The sequence below is a fragment of the Melanotaenia boesemani genome, chromosome 16, assembly GCF_017639745.1.
Source record: "Melanotaenia boesemani isolate fMelBoe1 chromosome 16, fMelBoe1.pri, whole genome shotgun sequence".
In the NCBI taxonomy this organism is placed as follows: domain Eukaryota; kingdom Metazoa; phylum Chordata; class Actinopteri; order Atheriniformes; family Melanotaeniidae; genus Melanotaenia; species Melanotaenia boesemani.
In genome coordinates, this window is record NC_055697.1 from 6,198,500 (window position 1) to 6,224,127 (window position 25,628).

Sequence of the window (25,628 nt, forward strand, 5' to 3'; positions counted from 1 at the left end):
CAATGATTAAAGGGAAAACATGTTTTTATCCAGATCATCAGAGTTCGTCATCAATGTTGGCTGTTTAACTTCAGTTGTCACATCTGCTGGTTTTATGAAAGAAATGATCACCATGGAAACGGTTGGTGAGATGATATATATATATATATTTGTAGCATCGACTTATTCTGTTGATACAATACAGTAAAATTGGTTAATTTCAGGCAAAAAACACTTGCAAATGGTGATTAATAATTTTTAAATTATTTGAAAGTTGTAATTATTTTGAAAGTTGTGAATAATCTGATTAAAAATTTTAATCATTTGACAGCCCTAGTTACTTTTTTTTTTTTAATCTGTTGATTAATTTGTGTTAATTTTTGTATGAATTAAAGCATTATTAATCAATAAAAAAAACCCAAGTCATTTTTTGGCCAAATATTGATATCTGCATAATTCTACCTAACACTGCTGATTCACTGTCCATCATTACCTATAAAACCTTAAAATATGACTTATACTATGAGACTAACAATGTATAAACGAAGGCGGCCTGGTTGAACAGTTTACTTTAACACAATTATCATAAATCTTGACTTCATCAGTATTTGAACAGATTGCATGAAGTCTGCAGAGTAACACTCTGTTACTCATTATAACAGCCAACCCTTCCCCTGTATAAGAGAAAATAGCTCCTCCCTCTATGGGTTACGCAACTTCTGCATTTTGAACTTTCATTATTAACACAGTCAGACAGCAGAAGAATAAGCCGGTTACAGATGTTTACTGCAGCACAAATCTCAGTAAGTTTCGACAATGAGCAGCCAGCCTCTTCAGGTGAACGTGGAAAACTGGATTCAAGAGAACAAGAATGCTTTTCTCCCACCAGTGTGCAACAAGCTCATGTGAGTAACATGGTTTCCTTTCACATTTCTCTGCTAATGAGAACAATACAAAGTACTTTATACAACAGTTTACAGTTTAACAAACTCAACTTGAAAAAACTTTTTTGCTATGAAAAAATGAATCAGAGTATTTGGACATGCAGTGACCACACGGTTTACTGATTTCTGTTCTTCTCAGGCACTTTTCCCAGTTACTTATTATGTTTGTTGGAGGTCCTAATACCAGGAAGGACTATCATATAGAGGAAGGAGAGGAGGTGAGAGAGAAATATTTATTACTTCATCTTAATTTCAGCACATCTACACTCTGATTATCTTCCCAAACACTTCCCCACATGATTACCCAATCCTCTTGTAACCAGGTCAAAGTCTATGACAGTGTTGCAACTCTTAGTTAAATTATTTTGGTTGCCACTATTAGTTTGTCTTGGGTCCTGATTTTTTTACATCACTATCAGGACCTTTAAAGTTTACAGTGCCAAGTATTTGCAATATTTGCTGAAAGCCACATGAAACAGGATTAATCAATAATGAACTTTTTTAGGAGTTGCTCATTGTATTTTTCAGGACAGTCCATTTGTAAAGTCCGATCTTCTAAGTAATATGTTGAAGTCCCAAGAATTTTAATTCAATAATTATATGGATTATATAACAAAATGGACTGGATTATACACATGCACACCAACAATATAATCAGATTTATTATTACGTTGAAAATCCTTCAGAATAAGTAAACATGAGCAGATGTGTCACTTATAGGGATGCTTTCCTCTTCCATTTTTTCCCCATCAGCAGTAAAATTATCAATACATGCCAGAGATTCAGTTCCACCGGCAACCATAGAGGTTCAAACCATGACTAAACCCCTATGTCTGCCAGAGAAGATGCACCTCTTAACTGGAATATGTAGGGATGCTGGTTGCTAACCGAAGGATGTTAGTGAACTGTGAAGTGTTCGCTCATCAGCCACACACTCATTGGCTTGGTTTCCACAGCAGCTTTAGATTAACAGGTGACTGTAAAAAACAAAACAAAACAAAAAAGCCTGTACAGGGAAAAAAGTTAACATGCTTGCCGGAGGTGATGTTTTGCTTGTTTTAAAGAACCTTTTATAAACAATGATGGAAGTGTGAACAACTTTGAGAATCTATGTGGAAAATATTAAAATACTGTGAACAGCTGTTAATGGACTGAGCTGGAAAACAATAAAACTCATGTAGCTGAATGAAAATCCAGATGTTCACAGAGATCAAAGTAATTCCTGAAGGAGTGCTCTCTTCATTTTCCATTTGTGAATGTCCACCATAGTTTGTAATTTATTTTTTTCTTCCATCAAAGTTTGTCTCCCACTAAGAACAACTACTTCTTCTACTGAATTACAGTCACTAGCATCATCATACTAAATGAGATCTGATCCTTATATGGTCTCTGTGTTCGAGTAATAATAAATGCTAACATCTTTTGTTTAAATTTAGTTATTGCAGATATAAAAAGTTAAGCAAAATGTGTAAAAGCAAACAGCTAGTCATATTAAAGTAATCAACAGTTGTTTACTCAGGATAATCCTGCACTTAACTGCTTTAATCATGCTTTCAGAATCACGTATACTTAATTGATGACCATAATTGTTTTATCAATGATTATTCGGCATTATTGGCTTTTTAACTTGACACAGTTGTCACATATCATTAGCCTCATAGTTTAATTGCCTCAGTCATATTTTAAGGTTAATTAGGCAATGATGCAAATTGAGTTAGGTGAGTGTAATTAGACAGATATAACATTTTATCCAAAATATGACTTAGGAAATTATGCTATGATGCTAACGAAATTACCATTTTATGAATTTTACATCCTCTTCAAAAAATGTTGAGTTTTACATAAACATTATCACCTACGGCTGGTGAGATGATGCTGTATAAATGCTGCATTATGATCAAGAACAGTAGTGATGATGTAAAACAACAGAGATAATTAAAATTACATGCTGCATTCACTTGCACTTGGACATTTGAACTTTACCCAGATAAAGATTTGCTTACACCAAATATTTAATTTGTTCGGGGTAGTATTTTGAGGGTGGCCTGTGCCCCTCAGACCAACCCTCTGGCCCTGCCCATGAGCATTTAGAGTCGTATAACAGACATCAGTGTTGCTACTTTTATTCAGATTATTTATCTTTTTGTATGTAGATAACGTCAAAAATCAGTAATCAAATAATAATAATAATAATAAAGAAGTTTTGTTAAACGCTTCAGAGCAAAGGCAGTATTATGCATCAGACATTTAGAAGTGGTTTACCTTGTGATCCAGCAGAGGGTGCTGTATTATTAGCTTGACCTAATGCATGGCCTGGTAATCTTTGCAAAACAAGCTAGTGTTTCCTTGCTGTAAAAATATAGAAAATTCAATTCAGTTTTATTTGTATATTTCCAATTTACGACAGTCATCTCAGTCCAGTTCATTGCAGTCCAATTATATCCAAATAAAACAAATCCATCATATGATCCACATTATTCAAATTTACAATAAATGTATTCATACAAGCTAATTCATAAAACATAATTACCTTGCTAAGCAAACCAGTAGATTGTGTTGAATCTTTTCTTCAGTTCAACCCTTTTTGGTCAGCATGCTTGAGGTAGCAGGCGGCAGAGGAAAGTAAAAACTTCTTTAAACAGGAAGGAAAATGTCCAGCCAAACCAGACGTCTGCCTCGGCCAGTTGAGGAGAAGAAGTTAGTGAGCCCAGTCGTCATAGCAACACATTCATGACACTAAATAGTCTGAGAAGCTGCTTGGAAGTATTTATACTTAGATAAGGCTGACTGTTGACCTTAAATGAAGCTGCTATCTTGCACTGTACCGCCAAGTCAGTGAGCAGAAATGCAGCACATACTAATAATAATTCATGGACGAGTGTCCAAATATGTTTTAATCCTCTCAGTTTTGGTAGTCTGCGTGTCAAAAGGGGGGGATTTCATCATTTTGGGATCCAGTGCAAATCATGGGACCCTCCACTACCTCACTATTCACGATTTTTCAACCCTTATCTAGCTAATACCGACTTGCAGCTTTCTCTTTTGAATTGTTTTCCCTCATCCACACTAGAAACAACCTTTCTCCCTGCCTGGTGGTTCACAGTAGCCCCAGCCGTTTATCCTTTCCATATTCTTTGCAGTGACCATGGTTCACTTCATATAAAGCCTTGAATGTTTGACATTTCTTGTTTCTGTGACAGATTGTGTCAGATATCTATTTTAATAATGTGTTTAGCAAACTTTTTATGCTGTCTGAAGTGGGCTAAAACATTTTTTCTTGGCTTCCATGTAGAAAAAACCCCCCCAAAAAACACAAAACACTTTATTTTTCAAGTTAACCCGGATCTGTTAGTTTCTTTCTACATTCTTCATCTGAATTATTTGCGATTGCTTATAAATATACACTTCTCTTGTTTTTTCTGAAAATTGACCCTTGTATTGATAGATGGATAAATTCCTTTGTCGTCATCGTACTTTAACAGCTCACCTTTGAATTTTCGTGGACTGTGAACTATTATAATCTTTGGTTCATGAAACACAATTTTGCCATTTTAGATTGTATGTTTTTTTTTCTCAGAAACATAAAATAATCCTGCAATAAACTGATTAAATACTTTTAAATTACCATTGATAGCTTGAGGTCCAGAATGATTGCCAGCCTTTGCCTGATGGTAAAGCCCACCTATGACGTGTCATAAGGGTCATTTCTCCAAGGCAGATTTTCCATTGATTACACATTATTTCTGGTGCTTATAAGTAATACATCATGCTTAAAGTAATAAATTTATACAACTTTTTCCAAGTTGTTCAACATGTTTGAATAATAGTATGTAAACCAGGGCTCGTTTATTGTTTTATGTAGTTGTTCTACCAGCTGAAGGGGGACATGTGTCTGAAGGTGATTGAAAATGGGAAACACAAGGATGTGCACATCAAAGAGGGAGAGGTGAGCTTATGTATTTCTTTTTAACCAATACTTCCACATTTTTACAGAATCTTTCTTTTAAAGCATTAGCTTTGCCTGTTACTTTAAATGGTTCCTGCTCATGAAGATAAAGATATCTTTATTTATGAAAATAATTCAATGTTTGTTTGCATGTCTGTGTGACAAAGTTGCTCCCTCAGTTTGTTTCTTAATGACAGTCTGTGACAGATCGTTGTCTTCTCCACTTGCAGATGTTCCTGCTTCCAGCTCGGATCCCCCACTCCCCACAGAGACAAGCGAACACTGTTGGGCTGGTGGTGGAGAGGAGACGGCTGCTGACAGAGACTGACTGCCTGAGGTTACCCACTATACCTCCACTCTGCTCCTCCTTTCTTCCTCTTTTGTAGACAATAGCAGAAAATTAAGGGCAGTACATGTACAGTAATAAAGTTATGTGAAGTTATGACTTAATTGTAGTTTTTCTGAGATACGGCAAGAAATGAAAGTGACAGAAAAAGTAACTACAAAGATCTGGAGAAAACAAATGAGGAGGACTGTGTCAGATTTAGGGAGGCACTGTAGAGTGGGTAACAAATAGTGACGTGACATTTGCGAATGAGCCGTTTTTTGTAATGAACGAGGAGAATTGACTAGTGATGTGCAGATCGATACCATTTTTATGTTAAAAAATATCAATATTTTACTGATCTGGGTTAATATGCAGTCTATCACAAACTGGAATATGGTGGAAAGTTACTATAATATCAGAATATTCTCTAAATTATACCCAGTTGGCAGGAACTACATTTTCTTTCGCCTGGCAAAGTCGTAAAATGGCACAAAGTAGGGGCGCAGCATCTATCACAGCTAATTTTCACTGGGTGTGTGTGCGCCTCGTACCGGCTGCATTGCTGCCTCCGGAGCTGTTTATGGCTGTTTTAGTTAATGGTTTAATCCACACCATGCATGCCGCGGTGCGTGTCAGAAGAGTCCCAAAAACGCCTCGTTGCTGCTCTCCAAAAACTGCCTCCACGTGGCAGTGCAAAGCTAAAACAGATTGTCACACATTTGCGGAAGCTGCTGAGAACACGACATAGAGAAACGTTCAGTCCTGAATGTCTTAATATGATCTTTAAAATCCAATTCTGACATAAAAACATAAAAGATATTAAGAAAAAACCTCAATATGGCAAAATAAACTACCAAAATGCATCAATCTGCAATTATGTGGTGGTATTATGTGATTATTATGGTATTATGTGATCAAGAACACTTCACAAAGGAAGCAGAGGAAGCCCAAATAAGTAACTACACTGAAAAAGAAAAGCCCATAAACCCACAACTGATGATAGCTGCAAGAGATTTCACAGAAAAACAAGCCCAAATGTCACTTGTAAGAAGCAGACTTGGCAACACTGCTGATAAACACATATAATTTTGTCTGTGCAGTTATCAGTGTGGCAGACCAGTCAGCCACACCAACAAAGCCTGATGCGACGTGATTTTTACTAATCACCATGCTCCTCGCTGCAGGTGCGTTGAAGGAGGGTCTAACTTTGATTGGTTTAGAGAATAGTTTCCGATTGGATGGCCCATTTCATTTGATAGAATTTTCTGCAGTGCTCTGAGCAACTATATAATAATTTAATTTAAGACAAACCAACAACAAAACCTGCAATGTGACTGTAACGTGTAGAACAATGCACTGCAGAAATGTAGTAAAGTAGAAAGTAGAGATATTTGCTGTAAAATGTAGTGAAGTAAAAGTATCCACAACTAAATCTACTTCAGTAAAATAAAGAAACCTGAAAAACGTACTTAAGTTCGACCATTAAGCAGTGTTTGCTGCACAGCCAGTAGACTGTGATCACATGACCTCAGGGACCTCTGGGGACATATGGCTGCAGAAGTTGTGACATAAATAGGTAGTTGACCATATTAAGCTCTGTAAGTAAAGACCAACATTTTGAAAGGAACCTTGAAGAAGATGGGAAGCCAGTGCAGCTGAATTAATGGAGTGACATGAAAATACTTTGTAGATTTTGTTAGGAGCCTTGTAACAGAGTTCTGTACAACTTGAAGATGATCCAGTGTTTTTTTTCCTCAAATAAGTGTACATAGAATTGCAAGAATTGATATGTGATGAAATAAAAGCTTGTAGGATCATTTCCATCTCAGGGTGAGACACAATGGGACTTAGCTTAACAATATTTTGTTTAAACAAAAGCAGACCAGAGATTTAACATGAGGATCTTGAGTCAGTGTCTGCGTACAAAGATTTTCAGTTTCACATCTAAGACCAAAGACAACAATAAAACTCACTGTGTAAACAAACGGACTCATTCTTAAAAAACTGAAGGCAGCATCAGCATTAGCTTCTTTTATGTTGCTTCTTTCAGGTATTTTGTGGACAACAGCACCGACACCCTGTTTGAGAGGTGGTTCTACTGCCAGGATCTGGGAACCCAGCTGGTGCCAATAATCAAAGAGTAGGATACTACAATACCCCCTCTTTCACACCTAGTGTCCATTGTATTCAGATATTTGTTTTCATAAAGTTACTTGCATTGTTTTCTGTTTTTTATTTGCAGATTTATGGCATCAAAGCAGTGCAAAACAGGAAAACCTGATCCAAGTGGGTTGTTCCGAAATGTATTTGAGAGTTTTCGATTTTCTCTGCAGGCCTTTCAACATTTAACTGTTGCCATGTTTATGTTTGGATGAACAGATGAAGTTTTCAGAGAGCCTCCGTTCCAGCTCAACACGATGAATGTAATGTCGCCATTCTCCGTCAAAGACTGGCTGGAAAAACAGAGGCCATCCCTCGCCGATGGCAGGACCATTGACATGTTTGGAGCCCAGTTTGAGACTGAGGTGCTCTGTGTTGTGTTTCTTAATGAAAGAAGTTCTCAGTTTAACACATTTGTACATTTGACAAAGAGTTTTATACACAGACATCCAGGATAAAATGTATATACAGTGGCTTGTTTAGGCAAACGTTAGCATTTAGATACTGGATAACATCTATGTTTATACTAAAAGTGCTCTGATCAGCCGGCGCTTGATACAGATTTATAAGGTTTCTAAGTGATCGTATAACCAGCTGACCAGGTCGGCTTGAGGAATATAAGCAGAACTCATGGCAAGTTCAAAACTCCAAAAGCCCACAATGGGTGACATGAAAAAAGATAAGCCTGTGTCAGGTATCTGCTCATAGATGATGCAGCCTTAACCAGACATGTCATCTGTTTCACATCAGCTTAACACTTAAGCCTGGTACACACACAACGATTTTTTTTAATCTTGTGAGATTTTTTATCGGTTCGAAACCTCACACGTGGAGATAAAAAATAAGGCATTAAACAGTTTTGATCATAATGTGTGTGGTGTGTGCCGATAATCTAATCAAAGAACAACACACATGACGATGCTGTCTTGCAACTCATCTACAGTCTAGTCCGCCGAGCCAGACAAACGTTAAAATGTAGAAGAAGAACCATAGCAACAACTGGCAAAAAACAAAGAAGAAGAAACATAGTAACAATTGGAAAACACAACACACAGAAGGGGATATATAGGACGAGGGAATGATGGTGGTCTTGGTACTATTGTTAACAGAAAAAGGCAGAACTGAAAAAAATAACAGACTGGAGACGGTGTGAATACAGACTTTGTTTACTTCCTTGTTCCCCAGCCAGCTCGCTCTCTGATTGGCTACATTCTCTACCACGTCACCATCCACACAGTCACAATGCTCGAGTCATCAGCGTTCCCCAGAAATCGGCTCTGAAATATTGAACATGTTCAATATTCCCAACTGTCGGCTATGACCTGTTTCAGGGTGGATTATCAGGACAAATCGGCTCGTAACACACCTCAGACCAAGTGATTATTGGACAGGGAAATCTCGCGATGATCGGGTGTTTGCGATTGTCGGGAAGAGGCAACATCAGGACAAAAACAGCCCAAAAATCGTTTTGTGTGTACCAGGCTTTGTTTTGCTTCACGTGATGAACAATATCGACATTTTTCCTGTTGATACGTTACAATCAGTTTATGTTACTCTTTCACTGAGCTTGATGCTCATACTTTTGGCCCTTTAATCCTTCACCGCCTGGTATTGCAAATTTGCATGAAACCACTTCTGGCCTTTGCTTGATTTTATTTCTTGGTATCTACTTATTTTGTAATATTTATTAATTCACATTTATTCATTTTTAAATTAATGTAATTATATGTATTTATTTTTTATTAATCTGTATTTATTTACTGTTATTAATTTACCTAATATTAATTACTTACATTATTTTGTTCCAGTTTTTTCCTTTATATTTTTATATATCTTTTCACCTGTATTATTTATTTTTAAATAATAATAATAATAATACATTTTATTTAAAAGAGCCTTTCAAAACACCCAAGGACACTGTACAAAAGAACATTAAAATAGTTAAAAAACAATACATACAAAACAAAATGGAACGGAATTTGTTGGACAATAATTTTAAATTTTTACCAGTGAGCAGCGACGACAGACACGCCAGCGTTCACTCAACCGGAAGTTAACAAACTTTAAATAAATCCAGGCCTTCAGGAGTTAAAGGAAATGACATAATTTCCCAGTGTGCCCTAACATCATTATAGTAAAGACAAATGAAATATGAATAAAAAGAAATGCATATTAAATAATAATAAACTATATATACAATAAATAAGTTATTAAAAACAAGACAAAAACTTGTTTTATTTTTAAAATGAGCAAACAATTAAAATAAATTAATCTAATTAGACCACATATTTAAAATTAATATATAATATAATAATAATAATATATAATAATATTAAAATACATTTAATAAAACATAATTAAGAACCGGCATTAAACCAATAAAATATTAAAAACACACACATACGTACGTAAAATGAGGATTAACGCCTTAAGACATCTGGTCACTATTATAATCATGTGGCATGGACAACATGGAGGAATACAGTTACTGGTTTTGGATTAATGAATTACTCAGACACAGGGGCCACAGATAAAAGGTGAGGCGTTTAAATACCTGAGTGGGCGTTGGGCCACTGATCTGCCAAGTTATATGGACCAGTCAGACCAAGAAATGTATTGTGTTGGTCCAACAAACCTCGTCAGCCCACCAGGAAAATGCTCGATTTGTCAGAAAGCCAGTTGGCATTTATGGAGCAATAGGTGCGCCCTGATAAGTAATTTGTCAACTCCATGGACTGATAATATATGAAGAACCTATTTGGATAATTTAACCCGTTATGCCTTTCTTTGGGCTGTGAAAAAAAACATTCAGACATATTAAGAACACAAATCTCCTCAAACAAAGATCCTTCCACAGATTCCAACGTGTGATGTGGCTGAAATTTAGAAGTCTAAAAAGGATGGTCTCAGTTTGTTTTTTGTTCACTAAATTCTTTCCCTTTGTTCCTACTTTTTACGTATTTCTTCTGTCTTTTAAAAACTGTTAACCCTTTATCGGGAAGTCATTGAAATACTTGAAAATCTAAATTTCTAACCATAGAAAAAAAAGTGTATAATAATATTAGAGGATATTACAAGACTTTAAAACGTGAACATTGTTTTTCTAAAATAACAAAAGTTATACAGGAATAAGTGGTCAGAACTGAGACCGATCTCAATAACATAGCCGGATCTTTGACGACTGGTGTGGAGAACTCATTGTGGTTCTATGATTTCATGCTTGTGAGGCATGTTGTATGTCCAATAAATTGTTCTTTCCCTAATGAAGGGCTAACCTAAACTTTACACTTACGGCTCATTTAAGATCTATGTTAAATATGCATACTCAGCTTCTATATGCACTCTAAATTTTGGGTGTATTTAGTTACGTTTTCAGAAAGCTTGAGGCTGCGTAGCCAAACGCAATAAACAGAGAAGTCCCATCATGAACCGTGGGGACAGCGTTGAGTATTATAGCTCATACACAACCAGCATAGGAATAAAGAAAAAGAAGAAACCTCAAAGTTTTAAGGTCCACACACTGACGCATGGTTTCTTATTATGTCGCTTTTTGAGAATCTCTTAATATGTGCACTTGTCTGTACATGTATTAAATGGAAAGATGGTAGAAGAGATGACTCATAACTTTAAGTTCTGTTTTGAAGTATTACCTTTTTATTTCAGGTAGTTTGAGCTTGATTTTTACACATTGTTTTTATTTTTTTTATCACATTGTATGGTACCCAGCTCCTCGGTTTCACTTCTTCCTCCTCAGTTTCAAATGGAGCATGCCAGCTGTAAACTTTCTGTATCTTTCTGCAATTTTTTGTACAAACAAAGTTTTTTCTGGGGCAATGGCCTTGATGTCATCAGCTGCAATGCAAATGCAGAATGATGTACTTATATCTTTTGTACTTGCCAAGTCCATACTAGCAAGTAAACAAGTTTGTACTTCGCTTACTTGGGTATTGAGTAACGGCTCATGTTTGCTATTAAAACTGACATGAGAACTCAGAAGTGAACTCTGAACTCAGGACTGCTCTCTAGCAAGATCTGATGCCCACAAGCATGCCAATGTAACGCATGCATGTGGGCAGTGATGTTTTACATGAATGTGTCTATTTAAAATGAGGATAAATGAGCCCTTAAATGTTGACAGGGGATTCCTACATGGGTGTTTAAATTTTTCCTAGTGCTTCTTATTAACATAGTGTTTACTTTATACCAGTGGTTCTCAAACTGGAGGTCGCCAGATAATTTCAGGGGGTCACCAGATATTTGTAAAAAATTCATAGCCTACATTCATCAAATAAATTTGGGATATTTACCAGGGCTGTCAGACTAACAAAGAGATAAATCTTTGACATTAGCACCTTCACTTTTTAACACATAAACAACTAATTTATTTCTCATGTCATATTAAAAATCTGAATTTGACATTATCTCAGGGGAAAAAGCCAATTTTGGGCATTACTTTGTCACAGCAGTGAACTGAATCCACCAAAAAAATCACTTTATCTTCCTTATTTATGATGATTCTGACAGTTTTCCAGCCTTACATTTAGAGGATGGCTGCAAGATGACCCATCTGAAATGTCACATTTAATCACTGCATGGGGTGGGGGTCGCGAACACCAATGCATGTTATCTTGAAGGTTGTGGCTCAAAAAGTTTGAGAAATACTGCTTTATACACAGCACCTCTACTATATTGCTATGGTGTTAATAGTTGCAGAAACTCCTAAGAGGCCTACTTGCTAATTTCAGCACTCAACTTCAACTCACTTCAAGAATTTTGATAAAATCAAACTAAAAGTAATCATATTCACATGCCCCCACTTTCCAGTGGAAATTCCCTCCAGGAAATGGTTATGTAAATATTCTATAATATTTCCCATGAAACAGCATGAGTAGATAAAATATGCTGACAGCTGACAACATGTATAAAGAATATTGTGGTGCCAACAGGTAATGGTGTTTGGGCCTGGACTCTCTGAGTCATCGGTGCAGCAAACTGATGCCTGGATTTGGCAACTGGTGCGTAGATACTGCTCTGTCAAACAATCCATCATTGCTGTTATATGATCCCTCATAGCTAAATTTTGTTGTTTTCTTTGTCTTTTTCTCAGGAGGGCTCTTCAAGAGTAACTGTGGCCGAGCAGGAGTTCACTCTCTCTGAAGGAGACAGTTTACTGATCCCTGAGCAGAGCCAGTGAGTCCATTACTCCATCAACTCATGAGAAACTCCTCTGTTTGATGTACAAATGATTAGAGGAAAAAGTTAACTTGCCAAATATGTAAAAGGTCCCATATTATACCTTTTTAACAATTTTATATGCGTATTAGAGGTCCAATGACATTGTTTTCAAAGTGTTTTACCCCAAATCCAGCCTTGGCCCTTAATTGCAGACATGCCAAAAGTGTCTCTAGTGAGCTCTACTGAGAACGGGCTGTTTTTGTGGGGCTGTCCCCACGATGCAATCCACCCTTTCATCCCTACGAAACCAGGGATTAGCTTCCATGAAACCTATCTTGTCTGAAACCAGGTACCAAGGTGAATAGATTTGAGACCTCTACCATCTGTGGTACTATGAAGACAGCGTAACTGCACCACTGGAGGATATGACGTCAGTTTGATGAACACGCTCCTAAAATAACAACAATAACAGCATCCGTGACCAAGTGTGTTGTGGTGCTGCTCCAGACAGTCCTGGCTTATGTACAGCTTTAGCACCAAAATGCACGGCTTTTACAACGTGGTGCTACTGTACCATCAACAGCGGGAGCAAGCAGATACGTCATTATCTGCGCATGCACTACGTCCTGTTCTAGCTCTGGAGTGTTATTCTTTAATCATCATAGTGCCTCCCCTCCCCCGACAGCTTTGTAGTATGTATTACAGCGGTCAATGACAGTATCCACTCATAGGGGGAATGTTTTTTTTTCCCATTGTGAGGTCACAAAAGAAAAGATATCTGACTCACCCATTTGAGCACACATTTGTTAAAATGTGGTGCAAGCAAATGAGAGAGGTGGTAGAATTTTCAAATTTTTGGGCCTCATACACAGGCTACACATATGACTGTTAGAAAACTTTAGAAAGTAAATTTTGCATAATATGAGACCTTTAAAGGGGGTGATATGACAGTAACCTCCATTATGCTGCATTCAATATTTAAATTGATTATTTCCTAACAAAATTATCACTTTATTTGGCTTTTTCTTTTGCAGGTATCAGTGGCAGAGAGATGAAGGGACTGTTGCCTTCTTTATTGTCCAAAATCCAGAGCGAAAGAGACCCTAATCCTCGTCTGCCAAACCCCAGACACAATGAAACAGAACAGTGGTTCCCTACCTATTTTACCCGAGGAACCCCTTCATACCACTACCAAAAAGCTGTGGACCCCCCACCTGACTGGCTGACTCCTTTCCTTTAATTAACATATAGCCTTACTTTTTTGTTTTATTTTCCTCAAAATAAGTACGAGTCATCAGCACTGTGGTATTTCGCAGACAGGACTTAATGAATTGGTGCAAAGTTTGTGTTTTCAGTATTAATCAGCAGTTTGTGAAACTGAGCTCACATTAATTTAGTCATGATGACCGTATAGAGGAAATGGAAAAAAAAAAACAAAAAACCTGTGATTCAAGCGTTTGTTTTCTCTGTCAGGAAATTTCAAATACAGACTTTCTCCCACAGACTTTGCTATCCTGGTGCAAAAATCCAAGGAAAAAGGCAAGTTTGAACTTGTATCAAGAACGCTGCTTTTCTGCCAGATTATGCTGAGTCATATTATGCCAACTACAGCTTCCCAGATTCTTAGTTAACCCGCAATCTGTAAATTAAAGGGTCTTTTCCAGAGAAAAACACCAAAGACTACCCATGAACTCATATCTTTTTTGGCTGTGAAATATAATAAGACATGCAGTGTGTTCAAATACAAAAAACTCACCACACATTTGTTCACTTTAGTGAAGGAAAAAAAAAAATCAAAGCTGCAGTATCGTTTTTAATGTTTTAGCAGAGGGGTATTGTTTCTACAAACATGTCATTAAGTATTTTGGAAACACATAATTCGGTTCATTTGTGTAGTCTTATTCTAAGAGTGTTCCTGATCACATACTGCTCCGCTATGAATGCTGCCGCAGCCCAGGGTACAGAATACTCCAAAGTCACCAGTCCGGCCAGGTTGTACCTGTAACCTGAGTAATCCCAGGGACAGGCCCCCATCAGCCTCAGTCCTACACCCCAGCTGAACTCCCATATGTAGATAAACAAAATGTAGGCAGTCAGTCGCACTGGCAGCGGCTGATTCTGAGCCAGCAGCCGGGCCCTCAGGCCCTCCATGAGGTAGATAGCAGTGGCGTACATTGGAAGGGCCCACAGGCTGCTGTGACCCGCCAGTCTCCGGTCCTGGGTGCTGCACCAGTCGTACACGGCAGTGAAGGCCACCTCGCAGAGGCAGCCATGCAGACCGTACACATAGAGACGAACGAGGACGGAGGCGGCGCGAGCAGGGCTGCTGCCATGAGGTTGTTTCTCTACTGGATCTTCTACTCCAGTCCCTGCCATGAAGAAACAGAAGTTATCATGTTTTTGGTCCATTAGAATGATTTAAAACAGAATATTCAGTACTTGGTGAATGAGGCCCGGTTACAAAATAAAATGGTAAATGGACCTCAGGAGTAATTTGGGGTTTGGTGCCTTGCTCAGTGACACCTCAACATGAGCTTGATAGTCCGAGGATCAAACCAGCAACCCTCAGGGTACAAGACGACCACTCTACCCACTGAGCCACGCCGCCCGAAAGGTCATGGCTTGCAAGCTATTTTTAAAAATTGATATATTTTATTTGAATGTGACACAAACACATTTTTAATAGGTAGCAGAATTTTTATTTACATGGGGGATTATAAGTGAATTAACTTTGGGAGGTTTTCCAAAAAGTGTATTTCACTACCCATTAAAAAAAGCATTTGCATAAAGCATTACAGATATCAAAAAAGTTAATCCACTCCACTGGATACAGATGAAGTTAATAAAGTTGTTCTCCACTGAACCACATGTTAATAATATAGGAGACTGGCTATACACCAACGCTGAAGTTGAGTGCATGTAATAGCAGTTCTGCTGAAGTTGCAACATATTTCTGCAGAAATCTTTCCACAGAAAGCATTAGCCACCTGTTTCTACACAACTCTGTTTCGTAGTGAACAAAGATAATAGGCCGTCATTCACCTCAGAGATAGCCCTCATCATCAGTTCTTAAATTTAGTACAATTTAAGCTGGGCTGAAAATTTAGCTCAAAACTCTACAAACTGTCATACTTATCTTGCTGTTTTCATGCAAAACTAATATACAACATTAAACAATTAGTGAATCTGCATTTTCAGAAGATACCAAGTATCACACACCCAAGGTGAGAAATAAAGGACATGGATATTACTGGCAGCAGAGAAAGGTTGACTGTGTCAGTAGTAAGTGATAAGTAGTAAACAGTAACTGATGAGGTGTTCAGCCACAATATGTTGCTCAAAATTCCTGCTAATTTTTTATGCTTGTTTAAGCATTTAAAAAGATTATATAAATATATTATATTTTTTAATATTTGTCCAACATGATTTCACCTTTTTCCTGGTAGATTGGAACAAATGCTCAATAAAGCAATGTGACATTTTAGCTAAGAGTTGACCCCCAAGTTTTTTCTGAATTAATAAGATAATAATAAAAAAAAAAGCTGATATGTTTAAACAAGAGCGCGTCATCTTCCGGTTTGCACCTTTAACAATACTTCCAAACAAAAGTAGCCTGTCTGTTTCTGCCAGAAAAGCTTTAACATGTCCTGCTTGTTGGGTTTAATTCAGTTTAATTTAGTTGGTTTTGAGACATTTGGAGCTTATGTTATTAGTTTATCAACTTCATACAGGCACCAGAGGACTTTACAATTGCTCATATCTGTCTTGAGACTTCAGCCTTTAATGTTTATAGAAACCTCATGACTCTCAGTGACCCCAAAACAAACATGAGCTTACCTACAAAACCAAACACATGTTCACAACCTTGCCCAGCAGTTATTTCTTACTTACACAACTAAGTTGTAGTTCTACAGTAAAAACATTAAGGCTTCAATGTAGCTTAAGTTGCATTCTACAGTGTTCTTTATCATTTATATATATATATATATATATATATATATATATATATATATATATATATATATATATGAAAAAGTAAAAGTATGACAACTGATTGAGATTTTGTTTTATTTCATGAACATTAATCCTGTTACACCCAATCTGTTGCCAGCTTAGTAAATTACTCATCCCACTACTGGTCTGATAACTATTAGGAATTAATATAGAAAATAAGCAATTAATTATGAAATTCCAATGTGCATTTCCAATAACATTGGTTTTTGCCAGCCCATGGCCTGTATGTGCATGTTTCCTTTGCATGCATCTTTTACTCTGTTTTTCTCAGTAATCTCCTCACCTGCTCCCTTTTTGTTTGGCTTTACCTCAACCTTAATCCGTAACTTACCACGTCTTCATTTCATTCGTTCATTTTTGTGGTTTTGTAAATGCACACTACCTCACATTTATAAAGAGGAAATAGTTCAAATTCCAACAAATCCATTATAAAGAATATTTATATGATATATTGACAGAAAGGAAGCTGTTCCTGACACCCTTGATTAAGGGTTAAAAATGAATACTTAATGCTTAATGCTTAATTTTCCAGTACACACAATAAAAAGGGTTTTTAAAAATGTCAACTTTCTATAACAATCAATGAAAACAATCGGCCTTGACTCCCATCATGATATGACTTTCATTATGTTAAACAAAAAATCGTATATAAATTTAATCAGATTTTGGCTAAACCAGATATTGGCAGGCAGTATCCTTTCTGCTGGTATATATATATATATATATATATATTAACTATTCCTCTACGGGGTACACTGTTCATTCCCATCTTGTTCCTCGTCCACAGGACACACAACACAGTGTATGTGTTCTAATGTGCATTAACAAGCCTAAAAGCCCTTCTTAACTAATTAAAGGCTTGGGAAATCTTCAGCGGGTTTTCACTCTGTGCTGGCAAACAAAACCATTTATTAAAGGTTATCAGCCATGGCAGCCACTGAGATACATTTCTTCTCAATAACACAACGAATAACAGCTTAACAATAGCACTGACCTCAACCTCGCCACGTTGTTTTTAAAGTGCAACAAAATAAAGATGCAAAGATAACAAATTGCACCTGAAACCTTAAAAAGTGTATTCATTATGAAGAGCATTAAAATACCATTAACAGTTATCACTCTCACCTCTGTCATTACTCCCTTGTGCTCCCCCTGTTAGTTTTCTCCCCTTCATCCCTGGACAGTGTGTGGGTCTCTGTGCGTTTGTAATCCCGCCGCTTCCTTTTGTGTGTGCATGTGTGTGTGGCTAAACATTAAGCTGCTCCATGTTATCAGTGAGACAGTGATGTCTCTGTCACAGGCTGAAGCCATGGACTGAGGAAGAAACTCAGGTACCAAACTTGAACCAGCAGAGGAAAAAGTGTGTGTTTTGTGTGTGTGGAATGTAACGGCAGTATTGATCTCTCACTGACTGCATGAATGTGCTTTTATGCCTACAGTAAAGTGCTAATACTTTTACTGGTGTGTTTTCAAAGGCAAACTGGACAGTGTGTCTAGAACAAATGTTTGTACAGTATGTAATAATGTAAATAATATTAGGGGTTATCTCTGAGCCAGAGCTGGGTGTGTCAGAGGAGCTGACATGCACACGTATTGATAGCTAAATAGCCTGAGATTTCTGTAAAAAGAAGAGATGTGGAGCACAAAATGATATTTGCATTGTATAAGTTATATTTCTGATCAAGAGGTCAAGCTGAAGGTCAAGCTTACATGAGGAAACTGACTCTATATCATTGTACAAAGCATCATTTATCCACTTTGATAAGGAGAATCAAGTCATTTAGGTCATTTTGATAAACCAAATGTGAGAACACAGTCACAACATTACTGGCAACAGAGCAAGGGTGTATCCATGTTGTGACACAATCAAGGACAGAGCCCTCAAACATCCTAAATCCTCCTTATAATAGATGGATGTGCCAGCTATGACTCTCCACCTTGATCTGTTTTAAATTGACTTTATACTGGTTTAAAATACTACATTGTGAAGTAGTCATGACTGGATCAATACAGCAACAGACCTTTTAGAAGTCTGAAACAACTACAAGCGTCATCTTGTCTTATCTCGACATTAAAAACACTAATCTGACAAAAGGAACATCTTTGTTTATTGTCTATTTCTCCTTGACCCAGTAAGTCCATTAAAAAGCTGCAAAACACATGAAATGTCTCCTGCTTTTCTCAGCTGACATTAACCCTCTATTACATCTATGATAAGAAATTTAGTCTCTAAGTGTTTTTAGATTAAGAGGAAGTTTTAAAATCACTGCACAATTTACTTTGCTATCCCTTAAAGAGTGAAATGAACCTTGTGGTGAATGCTGGGGACATGAAGTGCCAGACCACCTTGTACGAGCTGTTTGGTCTGTATGACCGCAGTCACATTGCTGGTAATAAGTTGTGTTAGTTGAGGGTTGGACTCCGCTAAGGCTGCCCTTTATCACTGATTCTGTTCAAATCTTTTATGTACAGAATTTGTCGGTGCAGTCGAGGTGTTGAGGGGATCCGGTTTGGTTGCCTTAGGACTGTGTCTCTGTTTCTGATAGCTTCATCAGGCCATTATCTTTCACTCTCACTGGAGTGATTTGCAACAGAGTGTGAAGCGGTTGGGATTACAATCAGCACCTCCAAATCCAAGACAATGGTCTTCAACTGGAAAATGGTGGAGTGTCCTCTCCAGGCCAAAAATGAGGCCCTGCCCCAAGTGGATGAGCTCAGCAATCTCAGGGTCTTGTTCACATGTGAGGGAAGGATGGAGCGGGAGATTAACATGTGGATCAGTGCGGCTTCTGCAGTCAGGCGGTCCATTTAATGGCCCATTTATGCTCTCTTACATATGTAAATAGCGACGTCCATTTCAAATGTCATACGTTGCCATCCATCCGTGTTTTGTGTTGCCATAGTTGTTAAGTCAATTTCTCCACTAGTGGGCAGTGTTGAGTTCAGAGTTCACTCCTGTGAGACGATTTCAGTTTCAGACCCCTTTTGGCAGCAGTAAGGCATTGCTACAAAGTTGTTCCCAACCACCCAACAAGCCCTAAACATTCGCATATGGTCTTTCTTCAAAAGCTTGCACAATTTCTACAGCTGGTTGAAAAATTGCTCCTGATGGGTCGTGGTTGAGAGCCTTGCATGGCAGCTTCCGCCATCAGTGCTTGAATGTCTGTGTGAGTGGGTGAATGTGATGTATGATGTATGTAAATCGCTTTGGGTATCATCCCAGGTACAGTAAAGCGCTATATAAATACAAACCATTTACCATTTTGTTGTGTTCATCTTCATTCTTCTGCTTTTTTTCCCTTCCTGATTCTCTTCATCTTTTCCAGTTTGTTTGTTTTGCTGGTCGCATGTCAGTTATTTTGCTCAGCACTGCCCCCGCGATTTCCGGTGGTATTGCTCCGTCTTCTGTGTCGAGCGACGAATAGCTCAGCTCCCTGAAAAAGGACCAAATTACCTGCATAACTGACACAAAAGATGGACAAAACTGTCCGTCCATCTGCGTATATGTCTTCTGTGTCGAGCACAAATGGGCCCTAAGGCTGCTGCTTCCACAATCCGATCCTGGATAAGTGGAAAAAAATCGATGAATGGATGGATGTAGTGTCTCATTTGTACTATGTGTTTTAGCTAAACAGTTTACATTAGCATGTTATGCTAACAACATAGTGAGCAGAGCAAACAATACACATGCTAAACTGCAGCTGTATCTGAGCTAAAATTTGCATATAGCTGGAATTGAAGTAGCATAGTAAAGCTGATACAATATCCATGATTTTTTAATTTAGTCCAAGTACAACTTCATTATTATGTTTTATTAGGTCATAGTATGTTTTAAATGATCAGACATAATAAACTTTCTTCTTTCTCTCCAAGTTTCTAAATACAGAAATAGGGAAGGAGACTGCATATAACTAAACACATGCTCACACACAAACACACACACACACACACCATAAAAGTAGCTTTAGTGCTCTACCCATGCAGTTTCACACAGTATAACCATAAAGTTTTTCTAAGACCAGATGTCAGTCCTGATGGTACCACTGTTGGCTGTTTGTGTTTGTTTTGTGCACTACCATAAAACAGTTGGTTGATTAGTAGACATCTCGATCAGAGTCCAGTGATTCTAGCAAACACACCTTTAGGCTAATCAAAGGGGACTGAACTGTTGTCAGTGAGTCAGTGACCATAAGATTATCGAGCCGACAAAGGTCGGGTGGCGCTGAACAGGGTTGGTTCTTTGCTTTGTTATGTACTGGGCTGCCTCCAAAGAAGGTCAATGAAGAAAATTAGCATTCACTCAGTCTCAAATGTGGCCGCTGAAACCATATCTAGTTTTGTCACGCTTGTGCTGAGACGAAATGCATCAAGATTAAATTAAATGCAAAGAGATTAGACAAGATGCAGAAAGATAAGATGACATGAAATTTCAATTAATTAGAAGAGGCGATACCATCTGAGTACCATAAATAGCTCAACAAGTTAATGGGAAATGATTTGGGCATGATCTGAGATAGAGGAGCTGGATTCAGTGATGGAAATAAGTGCTAACCTATTGTCCTATGAGTCTCCTCAGTATGACAATAAATGTTTATACATCAGTGAAAGTTCATCATTTAAATGAGCAAATAAATACACTTATATGCTTAGCAAGAAAATTAGGTACAAATCCCTCGCATTGATAAATTTTTATGGTTTTGACACGTTGCATCTTATATTATGGGAAATTGGTCATAACAAATATTAAATAACAGTGTCAAAAAGTTGCACATAGAATAAATATTTCCGGCTCAGGTTTTTTCCTTTATTCTTATCACCCTCCTGTTGAAACATGCCCAAAGAAAACCTGCTTTTATAGGAACCTCATACTCTCATCACACCAGATCACATTCACTCTGAGCTTGCACACGTTGTCTTAACTTGCTGAGAGCACTAACTGATCCGGTACTTCTGGTAAGTACCAAACTCCACATACATTATGTGAGTTTAGATCTTAAAAATTACTGCTGCTTCCTAAACTGCATCTTAGTATTTTAGAGAAGAAATTGAACTATGGAGCGTTCTAAAAGGTGTAGACACTCTTGCTAGATATAGATATACTTTTTTGACTCAACATAAAGACTGAGAAAACACGTTATATGCAAGTTGCTTTTGTTACAAACACTACTTGTACTTTTTTTTTTTGCACAGTAAGATATAAAGATTGTCCTGTTTGTTAAACATAAGGGTGCAACAGTAGTTGGTTAACTTAGCCTGGGAAAATACCTGAAGTGCAACATTTCTAGACTACCTGGTTTGGCAGATTTCACTCTGGGTTTTTAAACTTGTCAACACAGCTAATGAAGTCCTGAAATGTAAACATGTGTATTTGTATGCTTCAAAGTTTATTTAAGTTGGATCATATTACTTCTGGTTAGTTTGCTTCTGGATTAAGCAAACTAATATTTTCCCTGTGTTTTTACTGTGCAAAGAAGGAAAGAAAAGAAAGTGTTTTTAAACCTTTTAAAACCTGAGGTTGGGGACTCTAAGAAAAGAATGAAACTCAGCCAAAACTGACATTTTGGAGAAGTCACCTACACTGTCTAACTTTGTTTTGCTTCACTTTATTCTAGTTGACCTTTTGATTTTGAAATACCTGGTAAATCCAGAAAAACATACATTTTATTATTATTATTATTATTATTACTTTATTATTGTAACAGTGTTTTCACAGGTTCTACCTAAAAATCAATTAGACACCTGCAGCTTATTCAGAACTCTGCTGCTCGAGTCCTCACTAAGACCCAGAAAGTGGACCACATCAGTCCAGCTCTGAGGTCTTTACATTGGCTGCCTGTTCGTCAGAGAATAGACTTTAAAGTTCTGCTGCTGGTCTATAAAGCTCTGAATGGTTTAGGACCAAAATACATCAGTGACCTCTTGACCCAGTATGAACCTACCAGAACCCTCAGGTCATCTGGATCCAGTTTCTTATCAGTTCTCAGAGTCAGAAACCAGACATGGAGAAGCTGCATTCAGCTTCTATGCTCCACATGTCTGGAACAAACTCCCAGAAAGCCTCAGATCAGCTGAAACACTCAGTTTATTTAAATCCAGATTAAAGACCCACCTGTTCTCTGCTGCATTTCTCTAGTTTTCATTTAGAGGCCAGGTCTGCATCTGGTTCTGTTAAGCCGGAATCTTTAAACTGGATCATGTTTTAATACTGTCTTTCCCCACACTGGAACTCTTTAGTTCTTTCATTTTATCTATTTTATTTTATCTTTTTCTTTCTGTTTTATTTAATCAATTTAATTAATTTTCATTTTCATTTATTTATTTTATTTTTTTTAAATGCACTTGTATTGCTTTCTGCACTCTGCTGTAATGTTTTATGTAAAGCACTTTGAATTGTCTTGTATATGAATTGTGCTATACAAAACAATTTACCTTGCCTAATTATTATTATTATTATTATTATTATATGCATGCAATACATTTCCATAACATATGGATATGCTTAGCTAGCGGATGCTTCTAAAAGACATTTTGTAAATGAATGAGGCATCATTTATCTAGTTGCTACATACAATATGATGGTTTAAGTAACCCCCTTTGTCTGTTTTTTCATCTTTCAAAGCTTCAACAAAGTTTACAGAAATGATTGCTAACGTGACTTCCTGCCAGTCCGCCAACAACCACACAGGAAATGTCTTCCTTCAGATTGTCCTGATAATTGAGATGATCGTGGGCCTGCCTGGAAGCATGGTGGCATTGTGGGTTTTCTGTTTCCGAATCAAGCGCTGGAAATCCCACATCATCTTCCTTTTTAACATGCTTCTGGCTGACTTTTTGCTCCTCTTGAGTGTGCCTTTCCGCATTGACACCCACCTACGAGGAGATTTGGACCACTGGGCGTACGGACCGATCTGGTGCCGCATTAACCTTTTCATGCTGACTGTCAATCGCTCTGCCAGTATTGCTTTCATGACCGTTGTGGCTATGGACCGTTACTTCAAGGTGGTTCATCCGCATCACTGCATCAGCCGACTGACTGTTAATCAAACAAGCCTTCTTGCCGGTCTGATATGGACTGCTGTTGTTGCGGTTCGGATTCCCCTATTGACCATCAACCTCCTCCACCAAGATCCCAACTGCAACATCTCTTTGTGCCACAGCTTCCACTCCTATAACGAAATCCCTGGACCAGTACTTGTGCACTACATTGCTTATATTGCAGAGTTTTTCCTGCCATGGTCCTTGCTGATCTTCTGCTCGGTCGGCATCACCTGCCATCTCCGAAAACGACGCATGGACAGACACAAGAAGGTGAGGAGGGCTATCCGAGCTGTAATGGTGATCACTTTGGTGTTCACTATCTGCTTCATGCCAAGTGTCTTTACAGGTATGGTTGGGTGGCAAATCAAAATATTTTATCCCAAAATGGAAACATCCTACAAACTGTGGACTCAGGCCTTCATGGTGTGTATTGGCTTCACTTATCTGAACAGTGCTTTGGACCCTGTCATCTATGTTTTCTCTAGCTCCAATTTTTATGATGCTCTGATAACTTCTTTTAGGTTCAAGAGGATTGTCAGAGCAGCCAAGAGTCCATAACAGCTGAAAGTATTAGAATGTAATATTATGTATTTTAAGAAGGATGCGGTACTTCATTTAACAAGCTAACTGAGGCCTGTGGAGTCTGAGATGTTTGGAAATGCTTGTGTAACCCTTCTTAGATTGATGAACAGCAACAGTTACCCTCATTATTTCCTATGGAACCAGTGGATGTCTTGCTTAGCTTTTCACAACCTGCTTTTTTATGCAAGTTTACAACCTGGCATAGACAAATTCATGTTTTTTTTCTCTTCAGATCCTTAAAACCTTACAAATGAAAGAGCCTATGCTCTTTGTTTTTGTTGATTCTTTTGCATAGTTGTACGTTATCAGTATAACCCTTATATTGTATACTGCAAAAAGATACGCTAAAGTGGAGTTATTGTTTCAATAAATATAAACATTACTAAAATCAATAAGTGTCATTAACTATGTGTTTCTTTCTATAGAACATGTTTGCTCATGTTTATGACAACTTGGGACAGGGAAAATTACTATCTTAAAAAGGAAATGTCTGCCACAAAATTTAGTTGTTAAAGGAGGAAAAAGAAAATGTGGCTTGTGAAATATAAATAATTATTGAGTATTTCCTAACTGGCTTTGGCTAATCATTTACAGATGCAGCCCTTCAGGACTTTAAGGAGATAAAGAATCTCCAATCCAGTGTCTATACCTGTTTATTCCAATGTACTAGAGTCTATCTCAGGTGAAAGGTGAGATGCAGGGTGCACCCTGGACAGGGTCACAGTCCCTTGCAGGGCCAGAAAAAAGACTGATATTGTAAAGAAAGATAAAATAATTGGAAGTTGTGGATTTACAGGTTGTGTATAAGTGTTTGGACACGCTTTGAAAGAGTGTCCAAACATTTGACTGGTAGTGTAGATATTTAAGATGTAAACAGACTATTGCACACATGGCTGTAATTTACACACGGGTTGCAATGGTAATGGTAATATTGCAATCTATTGCACATAATAATTGCAGACACCTTTCGTTGCTCCCTACAGCTTACCTGTCACCCTGCAGCTCAGTCATTGACCTTAACACAGTCTCATCCACCTCCACAACAGAACATACTGAGACCTCCTCTGTCTCTACCTCCAGCCTGTCTCCTGCAGGTGAGGAAGCAACTGGAGAAACTGAACCCTTAGGCTTCTGAAAACCTGCTCAGAACAACTGAATTCAGCTGAATTCTTCAGCACGTTTTCAACACCAGCCTGAGTCAGTTGCCCTAATATCTCACATCATGGCAGTCCTTTAGAGATGGTTATTGGCTCATCCATTGCAACTTACTTATCTTAATGGGCTTGAGGTTGAAGATGCCATCTACCTGCTTTAGAGAGCCCACCCTCATCTTTACCACTCAGGCAGCAATTTGAGGATCATGTTTTTTTGATTTCCTCAAGTAATGTTATTACAATTCAGCTACTCTGTTACGTGAGAAGCTTCATAAATTCCAAGTGGATTCCTCCACCACCACCTGGAT

General features: G+C 37.7%; 3 protein-coding genes across 3 annotated transcripts; 2 read left to right on the forward strand and 1 right to left on the reverse strand.

The window, feature by feature from the left end:
* The first annotated feature begins 716 nt into the window (after nucleotides 1-716).
* On the forward strand, nucleotides 717-14,205 carry haao (3-hydroxyanthranilate 3,4-dioxygenase). The gene is made up of 10 exons (XM_042010845.1): nucleotides 717-884; nucleotides 1,063-1,141; nucleotides 4,786-4,869; nucleotides 5,100-5,206; nucleotides 7,248-7,337; nucleotides 7,440-7,483; nucleotides 7,577-7,722; nucleotides 12,304-12,372; nucleotides 12,465-12,547; nucleotides 13,567-14,205. The coding sequence occupies exons 1-10, from the start codon at nucleotides 796-798 to the stop codon at nucleotides 13,637-13,639; spliced, it is 864 nt and encodes a 287-aa protein (XP_041866779.1). The 5' UTR covers nucleotides 717-795; the 3' UTR covers nucleotides 13,640-14,205.
* Nucleotides 14,206-14,347: 142 nt separating this feature from the next.
* LOC121655918 (transmembrane protein 229B-like) lies at nucleotides 14,348-17,730 on the reverse strand. Its single transcript, XM_042010846.1, has 2 exons — nucleotides 17,672-17,730; nucleotides 14,348-14,901 (listed from the first exon to the last, which is right to left on the reverse strand). Exons 1-2 carry the CDS (start codon nucleotides 17,718-17,720, stop codon nucleotides 14,417-14,419), a joined length of 534 nt encoding a protein of 177 aa, XP_041866780.1. The 5' UTR covers nucleotides 17,721-17,730; the 3' UTR covers nucleotides 14,348-14,416.
* Nucleotides 17,731-21,434: 3,704 nt separating this feature from the next.
* On the forward strand, nucleotides 21,435-24,558 carry hcar1-3 (hydroxycarboxylic acid receptor 1-3). The gene is made up of 2 exons (XM_042010589.1): nucleotides 21,435-21,499; nucleotides 23,166-24,558. The coding sequence occupies exon 2, from the start codon at nucleotides 23,186-23,188 to the stop codon at nucleotides 24,140-24,142; it is 957 nt and encodes a 318-aa protein (XP_041866523.1). The 5' UTR covers nucleotides 21,435-21,499; nucleotides 23,166-23,185; the 3' UTR covers nucleotides 24,143-24,558.
* The last annotated feature ends 1,070 nt before the right edge of the window (nucleotides 24,559-25,628 follow it).